At 44.9% G+C, this 15,812-nt stretch overlaps 1 protein-coding gene across 1 annotated transcript in view; it reads right to left on the bottom strand.

Moving 5' to 3' along the window:
• LOC107112864 (transmembrane protein 68-like) overlaps positions 1-15,812 on the bottom strand; it is a 40,379-nt gene that overhangs the window by 11,531 nt on the left and 13,036 nt on the right. Inside the window, exon 3 of the mRNA XM_015414061.1 lies at positions 151-315. Coding sequence (XP_015269547.1) covers positions 151-315 — 165 coding nt within the window. The remainder of the gene's footprint in view (positions 1-150; positions 316-15,812) is intronic.

Raw genomic sequence — 15,812 nt, 5'->3', positions numbered from 1 at the left:
GGTTATATCATTCTTAGACTTCAATCCTTCACCCATTGGGTTGCTATTGAACTGCAACACTGCCAAAGAGTACCCATCTTGCTGGACCCAAAAGTTATTGACATGCTTCCTTGGTCTGTAACCTTTAGAGAGTTAACAAATTGGTATCACCTGGCAGTTTAAAAACAAAACGATCGACCACTGTATGACAAATTATCTTCTTCTGAAGAAAGAGCCTTGATATGAAGAAAATATAGTCTATAGGAAGTGCAGCATGGTAATAAATGACAAGAGCCGGTCCATCTGGTATATTTTCTAGACCATGTATCTCATAACCTGTTTTGGATACAAAGCAGAATAATGTTATTGATATATGGACATCATAAGATTTGGTATTGCAAAAAGTTACATTCCTAAGAAATAAAAGCATCAGAAATGCCCAGCTGGATCAGATCAAAGTTCATCCTATTCTCCACAGGGGCCAAACAATAGAAAGTCTACTAGTTGAGCATGGAAGCTAAAGCAATTGGTATTCAGAGGTAAATTACCCCTAGATATGGATTGTCTGTTTAGCCATTATGAATAATAGGCATTGATAGACTTATCATCCATGATTGTTATGATCTTGTAAAGCTATTTAAGTTAATGAAAGTGGCATGTATCCAACCATCCTCCAACAGAATGACAGGATGGTGATTTCTGCTAATTTTCCTGTCTCGCTGCAGACATCAACTTTGCCCTCTTTGATGTTGCAATGTCCAATGACCCCTAGGAACAAAATTTGAGGGGGAATCAGTGGGCTATAGGAGAAAGCAGGGCTTTTTTTGTAGAAAAAGCCCAGCAGGAACTCATTAGCATAATAGGCCACACCCAACAGCAGGAACTCATAAGAACATAAGAACATAAGAGACGCCAATGTTGGATCAGGCCAAAGGCCCATCCAGTCCAACACTCTGTGTCACACAGTGGCCAGAAATACCAGTGCCATCAGGAGGTCCAGCAGTGGAGCCAGGACATTAGAAGCCCTCCCACTGTTGACCCCCCCAAGCACCAAGAAGACAGAGCATCACTTGCCCCAGAGCCCCTAGCTATACCTTGTGGCTAATAGCCACTGATGGACCTCTGCTCCATATGCTTCCTGCTGGGTGTGGCCAACTTGGAAGCCAGCCGGAACTCCGTTCCTGTGCGTTCCTGCCCAAAAATAGCCCTGGGAGAAAGTCCTACTCTGTGACATCTATCAGTTGAAAGTATAAGTACAATGCAATATATAAGATAATTATGTGCTGAGTGAAAAAGTACTTCTTTTGCTGTCCTGAGTCTACTGCTCATCACCTTCATTACATATCCCTGAGTTCTGGGGGGGGATCTTTTTATTCACATATTCCCCCTTAATAGTCTCCCCCTCCCAGCAAAAAAGTATCAAATGCTTCACATTACAATCCTTTAATACGTAAGTTGTCTTTTTCTTCATCTTTTCTAACTCTATGATATCCTTTTTGATATGGAGTGACCAGAATAATATTCAAAAATTTGCCTTCTTCATGTCTCATACCCACTGAGAACATTTGCACTGACTGCTGTCAACACAAGCCCAAGATCTCTTTCCTGATTAGTCACAATCACTGTGTGTCTATATATTTAAAAGTCAGAATTTTTTTCCTTAATGTGCATCATTCTATAAATATCTACCCTGAACAATCATCAGTGTGTCTATATATTTAAAAGTCAGAATTTTTTTCCTTAATGTGCATCATTCTATAAATATCTACCCTGAACAGAGATCGATTCGGGGGGATCACGGGGGATCGCCGTTCAGGGCAGCCCATCCCCCCACATCATTCCTCTGCCACATAGAAGGACCCCGCCGCAGCCCTTAAGAGACCCCAAGGTAGGCGGGCAGGGCCATGCCAGGCCGGGCCTGCGCGCTCCCTTCCTCCCTCATCCTCCTCCTCGCAACAGGCCCCGCTGATCCCTGGCCTCCTCCGCGACCCACCCGCTGGCCCATGGAAGCCGGGCGCCCGGACGGACGAATGGCCGGGGAGGCCTCCTGGCCCGCTCCCTGGGGACACTCTCTGCATGCGCGCAGGGGCACGCTGGCAGTGCCCACGTGCCAGGGCCAGGCGCCGCTGCACCATCTGCTGCCGGCCCGGCCCTTCTTGGCTCCCCGGCCAGCTGGCTGGCGGGCAGGCTTCCCTGGCGAGGGGTGGCCTGGGCCCAGCCCCCAGCCCCCGCGCAAGCCCGGCCTGTGCCGCTGCCACCACCTTTGCTCAGCCCCCCAGGGGGGTGGGGCGGTGGAGGCCGCTTTTGTCTGGCCCGAGGCCAGCGGGGGAGGGGGTCCTTTTCCCCCTTGGGCCGCGAAGGCAGACCCCTCCTCTGGCTGCACAGCCACACCAGCCGAGGGGATAGCGCCTGCACTTGGCTGACAAGTCTGCAGGGGGGTGCAGCCCCTGGGATGACTTTGCCCGGGCGGGGGGGGAGAGAGACCACGGGGGAAACGGCACCCGCTTCCCTCCCCTGCGAGGGGGGTCCTGGCTGGGAAGAAGGGCACCCACTGGGCGGTGCTTAGAGAGCCCTGCCAGGCAGGGGGAGACCCAGGTGTGAGTCCTGCGGGCAGGATGGGGGGGATGGAGGATGCAGTGTACCTCTCTCTCTCTTCCTCTCCCCGCCCCACCCTTGCATTGGCAGAAAGAGGGAAACACCGAACAGGGAAGACATCAGAACATCAGAATGGCCTTTGGAGCCCCTGAGGTTCTTTTCGGTGCAGAGGGTGGCTCCGTTGTAACTTTCCGATTCACTCAGAAGAACACAATTTCTATGCAGCTGCTAAGTTACACCTTTTGTATTTCTACAGTAAACCGATCATGAAATTCAAGTATTCTCTGTATTTCCATTTCCCCTCAAATGTCTGGAAGGTTTCTTCCCGAAAAGAGTCCCCCCCCCTCACATACACAGGCAACTCTGGAATGTGTGGAGAAGAGCAGAGGCGCCTGAACATCCAGTCTCTCTCTCGCTCAGTGTTCCCCACCACCACCACAGGCAGCCGGGTTCCTTCCCAGCATGCAAGCTCAACAGTAGGGCATGCGGGTGCACAAAATCCACCTCAATCCGAACCCTGTGGGAGATTGGAACAGGACCTGAAAGTGGACGCTGGTGTTGTGTGCCTTGGGCCGGTTGCCCGGGGGAGGGGATCCCTGGCCAGTCTTTTCTCTGGGAGACACTCCGTGTTTGAAACGCACGTGCACAGACAGAGAGAGTTCCACTTGCACACAAGTGCGTCTGAACGTCGCCTGCAAGACCAGTGACCTTGCGGGGGTAAATGCAGCACTGTGTCCCTTGCAATCTCGTAGGTGGCGATGGTGGCGTGGAGGGGCTAGGAGGCCCAGGAGTGCTGCTCAGGAGCCCTGACAAGAAGAAGCGCAAGGCCGCAGCTCAGGTAAGCGGTGTGAGGGTTGCGTTCCTCCCGCCATGAACACCCAGCCGGGGGCGTGGGGGGCAAACCGGGGCTGCCCTGGCCATCTGCTAGAGAGCCCCACTTCCCGTGTACCTGACATCAAGTCGCAGCCAACATGGGTGACCCCAGCAGGGGGCTTTCGAGGGAGAAAAGGAGGTGCTTTGCCGCAGCTTTCCTCTGCAGAATCCTCCTTGGCTAGTCTCCCAGCTGAGGATTGGCCCTGCTTAGCTTCTGAGATGAGCTCAGGCTATACTGCACCACTTTGGTGTTGTGGTTCAGTATGCGGAGGACTCTAATCTGGGAGAACCGGGTTTGACTCCCCACTCCTCCACTTGCACCTGCTGATGTGACCTTGGGTCAGTCACAAGCTCTGGCACAGCTGTCCTTGAAAAAGAGCAGTTTGTGTCAGAGCTCTCTCAGCCCCACCCACCTCACAGGGTGTCTGTTGTGGGGAGGGGAAGGGAAAGGAGTTTGTAAGCCCTGATGGGGCTCGGCAGTGGAGCCGCAAGGCTGGCGGCAGCGGCGGCCGGGACCGTTGGGGGCGAGGGGCCTTCGCGGGGCTTCCTCGCACTCCTGCCGGCCTTGCAGGTCCACCGCCGGTGCTGCTTATGACACACTTCCGGTGATGTCAGGGGGTGTGGCTTTATGACACACTTCTGGTGACGTCAGGGGGTGTGGCATATGCTAATGAGTTATGCTAATGAGTTCCCCTAGCTCTTTTTCTATGTAACGACCCCTGCACACAACTTAACTTTTTAATGTACAAGCTTCTTAGACAAAAGCTAGTTTTACAGCAAAGGTGCAGAGGCTATCTAGTCAAGCGTACAATATCAGGTGTATGGGAAGATATAGAGGGAGCATATAGCTTGGGGCATTAATTTCTTTGCCACTTAAACAAAAGATATGTTTCCTTGAAATACTGATACTGACATAGAGAAGCTGACCAAGGCAGAGAAGTATGTAGATGAGACTTGCAGGAACTTTCTTAAGATGTACTTAAGGTGTACTGCTCACATGTTGATGGCTCTCATACTCACAGAATTAGTGTGCCAACATGAGGGGGAGAAATCATCCACTGGAAGAGACTCTTGGATGAAGACCTGATTATCCTATGGATATGTAATATATACTTTGACTGTATTGTGTACATAACATGCTATCCAGATAGAGTGTTCAGTAGTACAAAGGAAGGAGACACTGGTCATGGGGCATTTTGGTAACAATTATATTGAAAAATGGTTCTTGAAGAAAAATTAAGGTTGCTAAGCAGGATGATAAAATGCTGTATGTTCTACATGCACAGGACAACTAGACAGCAAAAATATAAATTACCATTGATCTTCTCTTCACATAGATTATTAACTTCACCGGTCTGTCATATGGTTTCCAAATCGCTTAGTTGCTGTTGCTATCATATCACAGAGAAAGTTAGAGCAATGAAATCAATATTCTCATGGCATTTTGCATTCTTAGTTGCTCCCAATAGTACTGATTAATGGAACTGATATAACCCATCTGTTGCTGGAGGTTACTCCAGATGGCTTCTAAGTGACCTTTAGAAGTTTTCTATATCATGTTCTGGATAGTTCTATTGATGCCCTGGTTGTTCTGTGCAACCCTGGTGCTTCTTTGAGTGGCGGATACATTGGCCCCTGTGTTCTCCTTTGCTTCATGAATATTATCATTATACTGTTTAGTCACTAGGTGGCACTATAATTTGTTCAGATGCTTAAAAGTTTTGCGCCACTGTGTCTGACAAATGAAAGTGATAAACTGACTGCAATCACTACACCCTTTGGGAGATTCTGTTTTCAGTTTTTGCCATCTGGAATGACAGGTGCTTCTATGATTTTCTGAAAGAAGATGACAGAATTCCTCAGTTATGTAAAAAGGAGTCATTGTATTCATGGACAGCATCCTAATATGTGTGGCATATTGACAGGAGACAATGATGAAACACTGGCTACTGTCTTGAATCAAACCTGGCTCAAGTTATATGACTTATTCAAGTTAAATGCATTTTTGTCAGGGAGAAATAGAGTTCTTGGGACCAGTAATTACTCAATAAAGGACAAAGCCATGTACAGGTAAGGTACGTGGAATTAGAAAGCACAGACTGATATTACAGACCTGAGATATTTTCTGGGAACAGTAAACTATCTATGTCAAGACATCTCAACATTAGCACAAACACAACAGCTACTACTGAAATCTACCACTTACTGGGTCTGGGTATCAGATCAAGAAGCTACCTTTACAAAATTAAAGAATATGGTCTGTAATGCTGAGGTAGAATGTTAAAGCAACTGCATTATTCAGAGTGGAAGCCAGTTGCTTTCTGTTCCAGAACCCATAGAGAAGCAGAAAACACTAAATGCATAAATCAAAAGCAATGCCTGGCCAGTGTTAGGACATGCAGAACTTTTCAAAAGGTATCTGTGTGGCATACTTCATTCATCCTCCTTCTGAACTATAAACCTTTGGTAAACTTCATGCAAGGAAAGGCTCCCCAGACCAAGTGCCATTCCAGGACCAATGCTGTTTGATTCGAATGATGAGATTCAATCCAGAAGCAGATTATGCTGCAGGAAAAAGATTGGTCATAATAGATGCCTTATCACAAAGTTCTACAATATAAGCAGTTCATATAGCTTGGGGGGTGAGGGGTCCCTTACATTTCTATTGCATATGCTTCCTTCCCAGGATCCTAACACAGGCTGTATCAGCTATGCAAGATGATCCAGAACTCCAGAAAGTCTTACATTAGATTAGGAAAAGATGGCCTAAGTACGCTAGTAATGCTCTAGTGGTTAGTATGAAATACTTTTCTGACCACAGACAATTGATTGAATTGAAAGAGAATTGTAATACCCTATGACATTTTATGAGGGGAAAAATTCATAAGGGACATCAAGGTCTACCTAAATGCACAGAGGCAGTGAAGCAGACAGTGCCATGGTGACCTGCTCTTTGGAATGAATTTGTTATCCTATGACTACTGCAGAAGAAATAAATGAACACAACACAAGGAACCTTTGATCACTACACCCTTAACCATTAGACCTCAGGAAAAGGTTAGCAGCCAACCATTGTGGACACAGCAGTCTATATTTAATTGACTGCTGAGTACTATTATTCTTGGTATATTAAGACATTCCCTTTGCCTGACATCACCTGTCACAGGGTTGTTGCTCAACTAAAGAACACCTTTGTTTGTTTTGGTATCCGGATGAACTTGTGACTGATGATGCAACCTAATTCACAGGAGCAGAATTTCAGCCATTCCTGACATTCCTGACATTCCTGACTTCAGTCTTATTTCTAGTACTATCCTCAACCTAACAGAGATGCAGAGAAAGAAGTACAGACTGCAAATGAAATCTTTCAACAGAATGATTGCCCTCCTAAGCTGCAGACCAACATCCTTATTAGTTCCTGGATACAGCCCAGCAGAATTGTCAATGGGAAGACAAATCAAAAACTCATTCTAATTCTAGAGAATGGGCATTGTTTCAGATTACCAAACCGAAAGAGGCTATGAATTTTTCTATAACTGCCAAACTCAGTATGAGGTTTACAGTCCTAAGAGGTAGGAGAAAATGTTTCTATCAAGCTTAATGGAGAAAAGGCAGGGCAGACTTTAGCTACTATACATGGGGGGGGGGACTGAACACCCAACTCGTGTGGTCAAGACTGAGTGAGGCTTCCGGTTTTGGTCAATCACTGACAGGTGCGTTTCACTGAGCTCCAATGAACGTGACCCATTATCGTAGTGGATGGGAGGGGAACCAGATGTATCCGGTCCCCCCTAAAGCCCTCGGAGTGGGCTTGTACCTTGGGGCATGAGAGGTACCGCTCCTAAGGCCATGGCTGAGGGATTGAGGCTCCTCTTTGCCCCAATAGGTCCCACCACTGCAAGACCAGCAATGGCGACTGAGACACATACCAGGACAAGCCAACAGGAGATCTAGCATTTTAAAATCTTCCCTACCTTATTGAAGCAAGCAGCCGATGAAGCGTGAGTCCATGTGCCTTTAAATCAGACAAAAATCCAAGCAGATAGCTCCCCCCAAATCCTCAACTTAAAAGCAGAGGGAGTTGAGCTGAGCTCATCTCAGGAGAAAAAAAAGAAGCAGCTTTAAGAGGCGGGGGGGAAAGCTGACTGGAAAGCATTATATAGCACAAATAGAGTGCAGACTGGTCAAAGAGCGAGATTTAACAAACCTACAGAAACATTTTTGAACTTTCTCCTAATGTAAACAAGGTCACATTGAGCTGAAAAAATGGCACTGAAAGTGAGACCTTCTTCAGAAACTGCTAGCTCAGCAGCATCGGCTTCCAAACTGGAAGCAACCATAGACTTTCCAAACATGCTAACCACTGCATTGCACCCTCTACTGGACCAGATAACCTATCTTAATAACAATTTTGAGACTCTCCAAAAACAGCTAAAAGAAATCAATATAAAAACAGAGAATACAGCAAAGTCTTTGAGAAAAGTTGATGCTAAGAAACAAGCATTGAATCAGAGACTGGAGGCAGTGGAAAAAGAAAAAGTCTCTGATAAACAACAGCTGTTGCAAGTACAAATGGAAAAATCATCATATATCCTGAGATTTCAAGGTATCCCGGAACAAAAAGGGGAAAACCTCAAGTAGATTTTAAGTAACACCCTAGCACAGGTAGTAGACCTTAAGGCGGAATTTATACAAAGTGAGATGGATGTGGTCTATAGGATTTATCCAGACTACAAATGGGATTACTCTAAAAAGCAAAGGCGAAGAAATGAGAATTTTAAAAGACATTCCATTTGAGGTAAGAAAGAAGAGAGAACAATATTAAAAACTGACAACTTTTTTAACAGAAAAATTCCACTCCCCCAATGTTCCCTCTAAGCTGTTGAGTCTTTTGAGCAAAAATTCTACTTTGTGAGTTACTGGCATTAAAGTTGTGAGCGAGCGATTTGGATACTACATAAATTAGTTTGCTCTGGAGCCATCCTTCCTGAGCGGAGACAAAAATGTGTGAGTCAAGAGCTAAAAAACTGTGAGCTAGCTCACACTAACTCAGCTTAGAGGGAACACTGCTCCCTACAGATGGATTTTACCAGAGGGACTTATCTTCAACTTCAAAGAGAAAAAAGAAAAAAATAGACTCTGTTGCTAAAGCTAAAGCATTTTTGGAAGCAGCATCAAAAAACAGAGAAAGAAAGGAAAAGTGGAGGACAACAACGCAGAAGAAGTGGACAGCGGAAGTAGATCAGGAAGCAGTAGCAGTACATCGGGCAGCTCCCCAGGAGAAGACTCTGAATCTGATATGGGAGAAGCCACCCCCTAACTTCGTAAAGTCAGATGGGACTATGATAAAGATAAGCCTAAGGGGGGAAAGGGGGGGAAAGAAGTAAAAATGAATTAATTCTGAAAGTTTAATATTATCAAGTTTAATGTACCAGAGTGCACTTATTTGGCTAACATTGTTTGTACTGAAATATATTTGAAACAGTTAATCTCACTCTTTATCTTCTAGAATGTTAAAGCTAAGGGAAATTTTGAAATAAGCAATTTGTATCATACCAGATCCCTGTTTAGCTGTGTGTTTTAGTTAGTGTTTCCATGTTCCCTGCCCTATGTAGTATGTAGTCAAAATGCAATAAAAAAGGTTATTAAAAAAGACTTTTTTTCTTCCTTTTGTGAGAAGGACCAAGGCAGACAATGATATGTGTACTCACATTTCACTCACTCTGTGAGTTATTCAAAAGTGTTTCAAATATAGAGATGAGTGGTTAACAGAACTACCAAATGTTTCAGTGGTGCTGTTTCATTTATATGTTGTCTCTTTAAACAAAAGTTGAAGATATTTATCTGGTTAAGTCACTACATGACACTGCAGTTAGTATAGACTAGATGGAATTGGGAGTTCCTGGTTGCCATTTTATTCCAGTTTTATGTATGTATTTATTTAAAACATTTTTATGCCACCGTTCCAATTAGTTCAGGGTCTTCAAGGTGCCGAACACCCAGAACATGACAACAAACTTTACAATGCATATAATGCGTGTGTGTGTGTGTGTGTATGATGATTAGAAAACTGAGAGCTGTTCTCTTAGATTTCTCAAGATGCCTTCCAAGCTGAGCCTGTTAGGCCCTGTGGTGTTCCAGGTAGCTGGAGGATATAAAATGACAAGGATAGCTTCTAGAGTAGTCTCAGAATGAATGTGCTATGACAGAGGTCATATTACAACCTACCTAGGGGCTATGACAGTGGCAATGGTATTTCAGTGCCATTGAGCCTACTCAGAGTCATCCAGTGATTATGGAATCTCACAGGGCTCTATCTGTCCCATGCTTTTTAGCATCCACATGAAACTCCTAGCAGAGGTCATTCAGAGATTTCAGGTGAGGTGCTATCAGTATAAGAATGATACAAGGCTCTACTTTGAAGAAGAAGAAAAGGAGGAGGAAAAGGAGGAGGAGGAGATTGGAATTATACCCCTCTCTTCACTACCCAAAGGAGTCTCAGAGCAGTTTACAAACTCCTTTCCCTTCCCCTCCCCACAACAGACACCCTGTGAGGTAGGTGGGGCTGAGAGAGCTCTTTCCAGAACTGTCCTTGAGAGAATAGCTCTGACAGAACCATGGCTTGCCCAAGTTCATCCAGCCAGATGCAAGTGGAGGGGTGGCGAATCAAACCCGGTTCTCCCAGATTAGAGTCCATGCACTTAACCCCATATACCAAATAAGATGGGGCAGTGGATGTGCTGAATTATTGCCTGGAAACGATAAGAGTTTGGATGAGGTTAACAAACTATAGCTGAATCTGAACACAACGGAGATGTTACTGGGGTTTTTAAAAAACTAGACAATGATTTACTACTTGTTTTAAATGGCATAGCTCTCCTGATGAAGACGTTCCTCAAGCATGGGGATTCTGCTTGCTCCACCTTTTGGTTGCTCATGGAATCTGTGGCACACAGTGCATTTAGAGTCAACCTTCATTTAGCTCACCAACTGCCTGAAGAGAAAGTCATTCATGGCTTAGTCACTTCAGAATTAGTCTGCTGTAGCACACTCTTCATGGGCCTGTCTTTGAAGACTTCTTGTAAAACTGCCATTGATCCAAAAAGGTGCCTCTATAATGCTGATAGATATAACCCTCAGTACTCATATTACACTCGTGCTCTTACAATGTGCTCACCACTGTACTTAACTATAGTAAATTTTAAGGCCCCCAAGTAAAATAGATTGGAAGACTGTGTTATTTATCCTCTGTTCCTGATAAGGTAGACACCACTTAAATGACAACCTTAGGGTCTACATGCATCTATATAAATAGAGCCCTGACTCATCAGGTCCCTCATTGTGGTCTGGGAGGTGAGTAAAGCAATGGAAGCATCATGGCTTGCAGCCTCATGCTGCCCACAGGCTGTGGGTGTGAGGCCAGCTGGGCAGATTGGTCTGCTACATAAGCCAACATGGCTGGAGTGGGCATGGGGAGCCTTAAAAAATCTGCTCGCCATCTGGCTCCCCTTCTCTTTGGGTTTTCAGCTTTTCCCACCCTTCCCTCCCTGTTTTGTGGTTTTAGTGTGATGGCTTGTTCTGGTTTGTTCATCACGCTTATCATATTTTCCTGTATCATTCTGCTTTTTTATGCTATTTCATCATCACAGCTTGGGCAGTTTTTGGCATTGGGATGGATCCTTTGTGGGGGGAAATAAGAAGAAGAAGAAGAAGAAGAAGAAGAGGAAGAGAAAGAGGAGGAGGTTGGATTTATAACCCACCATTCACTACCTGAAGGAGCCTCAGAGCGGCTTACAATCCCTTTCCCTTCCCCTCCTCACAACAGACACCCTGTGAGGTAGGTGTGGCTGAGAGAGCTCTCAAAATTGCCCTTGAGAGAACAGCTCTGAAAGAACTTATGACTGACCCAAGGTTACACCAGCAGTTGTATGTGGAGGAGTAGGGAATCAAACCCAGTTCTCCCAGATCAGAGTCCGTGCTTCTAACCACTATATCAAACAGATGTGCTGGTGTGCTTGCCACCCCTGTTTAGGGAACTCCCTTATGGGGTCTTGGGGGTGGAGCTTCTCATGCCGTATGCCCAGATTGGAGGCTGACGGCTGGCTTCCACCACCAGCACCCACATGGATCTCGGGTCTTGTCACTCTGAATATTTTGTTGATTTCTTAATGTGTTGCTGGACTGTAACCTAATTTTTCTAATGATACAGGGTATATTACCCATGAGGCTCCATCATTCAGAAAGCAGAGAGGTGATGGGAGACATAATATAGGGATTGCTCACATCACATGAGTGTACTGTATGACCATCGTACAAACAAAATAAAAAGCTACACATAGAGACAGTAAAAAAATAGCCTCAAGTTGTAGCATGAGTGATCTGTTTACCATATTTTTATGAGCTCTCACAGTATCAGTCTATAAGTACTCTGCAATGGCCTCTCCAGTTTCCTTTAATGCTGAAGAGGAAGTTGTTGAGATGATTCACACTTTGGGAGGCTCCACGTATATCTCCAATATATGACTTGTATTTAAAATAAAATAGTCTAATACCTCGTATGTGACAATGAAAAAAAATTATTTGCATTTCACAGTAAGATGAAACTTTTTTTCCTCCTGGCTCACTAAAAGAAATCTAGCAACCCGTTATTTCTGTGTGCTAGAACATAAAATTTAGCACTACAGGGATTGTCCGGGAAAACTCCAGTTGGAAGAACCTGGCATCTTAGATCCAGCTGCTAGTACAATTAGCAAAGGATTGTTTTTATTTATTTATTTATTTATTTATTTCCTTTGATTTTTATCCTGCCCTTCCCAACAAGGCGAGCTCAGGATGGCTTACAACATATTTGTAGTACAATAAAACACACAATATTTAAAAAGATAAAACACTTAAAACCATCATAATTTCAAAGTGCTAGAAGTACAGGTAATAAACTATGGCAGCGCTCTTCCAGCATCCAGATGGCAACAACCACCATTGTCCAGGTCCTTGCCAGGCTATTAGATGTTAATTTAACACTGATATTGGTATTAGTATTGGTACTGGGGCCAGGGCCATGGCATCAGTGGCGGCACCCTAATCGAAAGCCTGGTGGAAGAGCTCCGTTTTACAGGCCCTGCAGAACTGTAAAAGGTCCCACAGGGCCCTGATGTCCTCCAGGAGCTCATTCCACCAGTATGGGGCCACCACAGAAAAGGCCCTGGCCCTCGTCACAGCTAGCCTGGTTTCTTTAGGACCTGGAAGGGCCAAACGATGTTGGGACCCCGATCTTAGTGCTCTCTGGGGAATATGTGGGGAAAGGCGGTCCCTTAGGTAAGTAGTCTCTGACCATATAGGGTTTTAAAGGTAAGAACCAGCACCTTGAACCAAATCTGGTATTCTATAGGCAGCCAGTGCAGTGCTTTTAGGGCAGGCTGGATGTGCTCCCGCATAGGGAGACACAACAACAGCCTCGCTGCTGCATTCTGCACCAGCTACAGCTTCCGGATTTGGGACAAGGGCAGCCCCATGTAGAGAGCATTGCAGTAATCCAATCTCAAGGTGACCATTGCGTGGATCACTGTTGCCAGGTCACTGCGTTCAAGGAAGGGAACCAACTGCTTAATCAGCCGCAGATGGTAAAAGACAGACTTTGCAGTGGCTGCTACCTGGGCCTCCATTGTCAAGGTGGCATCCAGAAGCACTCCCAAACACCTAACCTCCGGCGCTGGCACCAATGATGCCTCATCGAAAGCCGGGAGAGGGATCCCTAGCCTTGGCCCACTCCGACTCAAGCACAGGACCTCCATCTTTATCAGATTCAATTTCAATCGACTCAGTCTAAGCCAACCAGCCACGGCTTTCAATGCCAGGTCCAGATCTCCGAGACTAGAGTCTGACTGGCCGTCGAACAACAGATAGAGCTGGGTGTCATCCACATACTGGTGACAACCCAACCCATACCTCCGGGAAATCTGGGCAAGGGGGCACATGTAGATGTTAAATAACATCAGGGAGAGTATTACCCCTTGTGGCACTCCGCAGACAAGTGGGTGCCTTTGTCCCCCAATACCAGCCTTTGTCCCCGATCCTGAAGGAATGAGGAAAGCCACTGCAAGGCAGTGGCAGCGAGGCGGTGGGTCAGTAGTTGATGGTCAACTGTGTCGAATGCCGCCGACAGGTCTAACAACAACAACAACACTGCCTTACTGCCTCAATCCAGGTGCCTCCAAAGGTCATCTGTGAGGGCAACCAGGACTGTCTCTGTCCCATGGCCTGGTCAGAAACCGGACTGGAAGGGATCTAGTGCGGAGGTGTCATCCAAGAAACTCTGCAGCTGAGTCGTCACTGCCCTCTCAGTTTGCCCAGATAGGGCAGGTTGTATTTGTTAATTGTTCAAATTTCCAAGTTCTTGTTTTCTTTAAAAAGACTGAGCCACAGATTTTAACATAAGCAGAGATATGATACAGTGGAAGTTCTGAATAGGCAACTGGGATCAATGATGGACTGATGGACTGAGTAATAAACTGAATCAGAATCCATATAAGATGGAATTTCTGAAGCCAGGTGAAGAATCCTGATTCAGGTGTCTGGCCTGTTTTGGATGGGTTTGTACTTTGGGTATGTTCCTGGACTTAGTTGGTTTCTGGTTAGTTGGGTGGCATGTGGCCAGAAACACTTTTTACCAGTTTCCACTGGTATGCTAATTGCATCATTCTCTAGGAAAAGTGAGATAACCACTGTCATCTGTGCCTTGATTACCTCTACGTTGGAGGCACACTTTATATGTCTGCCTTTATCCAGAAGCTATAACAGATTCTGAATGCAAAGCAAGTGCTTATTGGCACCCATCATGGGAAGCTTCATCAAACAGTCTTGGGCCAAGATATTTGAAGGGCTAACTCCCCCTGTGTGAGGCTGATAATTTTATATGCTATGGACTACTATTGTTGTGACTATTGTTAATATGATTGATAGCATTAGAAAAAAATACTTGAATCTTAATCTGTTTCAATCACCTAACGGCTGGTTGGCTGCTTGAGGTTTCAGTCTTGTTATTGAGATAATTTATTATTTTTATAATGTATTACTTTAACTTATTATCAGCTGCCCTGCAGACCTGTTATTAAACAGAAAGGTGGTATATAAATACGTAAGATGATGATACAAGATAGCGCTACTTGGCTCATGGTGTGGAAAAGGCATAGCGAGAAGATGTTTGTCATACCAAAAGACAGAACACCAAGAAGTAAACAGAGAAACTGGATTTAAATTGGGAGGAGAGCTTGGAGAGGAAACAAGTGGTTGGGAAACAGGACGGGCTGTGCAGAAGTGAATGACCAGAGCTGTACAAATAGATATGCCCTGTCCTTGCATCTTAATGATCATGAAGTGTGGGTGACTGTGATAGAAAGCTTGTACTACCTCTATGATCATAACTAGTTGGGAACCCTTGGTGGGTGAACTTTTATTTTTACATGGCTTTTTAAACTACAGGATGAGTATTTGTACATGTGCAATCCCCACCCCACCCCCCAAATATTCAAGTTTGTGCTTTCCTTCAGCATTGAGGGAGATCTTTTCTACAGTTACTAGTTAGGAAGAAAATATTCAATATTCAATTTTTCCCTCCATTTCAAAACATCATCTAGTTCTCTCTGAAGGCTCTCAGGATGTTTAAGCGAAATACTTATTCCATGTTGCGACAACTGACAACTGCTTTTTACCAAAGCCAGCTTGACTCTTTCACATGTTTAGTTTATTCATACATCTGCTCCACTTGAACTTATGTGGTACAAACCAGAGAATGTTAAGACCCATGGAAACCAATGTTAATTGGGTATTCAACTGTAAGATTTGGTTCCATTAATATTAGTGAGTGTTAAACTAGATTTTATAAGTGTCACGGAACTGCTGCCACTCTGTGTATCTTTGCCCTCTGACGATGTGTACTACAACATATGACAATGTCATTGTTCTGTGGCTCTCCCCACTTCCTGCCTCACATTATAGGTAGGAAGAGAACCATAGAGAAATGTAGAAGCATGGCACAATATTGTCAAATCATGTGACCTGTTGTAGAAAATTTTACAAAGAAGAGAAAGTAAGACACAAGGAGCAGCAGAAGCTTCATGTCTCTTATAAGGTTCTGCCACGAAAGACCACCACTCTCACAAATCATGTGTGTATATCTCACACATGTTAGAATACAGGAATGAGCTACTTGAGCACCTTGCTCATCACACAGAGGGTATTCAGTGCAAAGTGAGACCTACACATATACACAGTAAAAGCTTTTTTATATATAACTCATAGGGAATGGGGGTTGGCAGCTAATCAAATGTACTGGATACTCAAGTTTATTTATTGCTCCACCTCCTGCT

This window comes from Gekko japonicus, unplaced genomic scaffold (genome assembly GCF_001447785.1).
Source record: "Gekko japonicus isolate JY-2015 unplaced genomic scaffold, Gekko_japonicus_V1.1 scaffold3224, whole genome shotgun sequence".
NCBI classification, from domain to species: domain Eukaryota; kingdom Metazoa; phylum Chordata; class Lepidosauria; order Squamata; family Gekkonidae; genus Gekko; species Gekko japonicus.
This window is presented reverse-complemented; position numbering and strand designations above follow the sequence as displayed.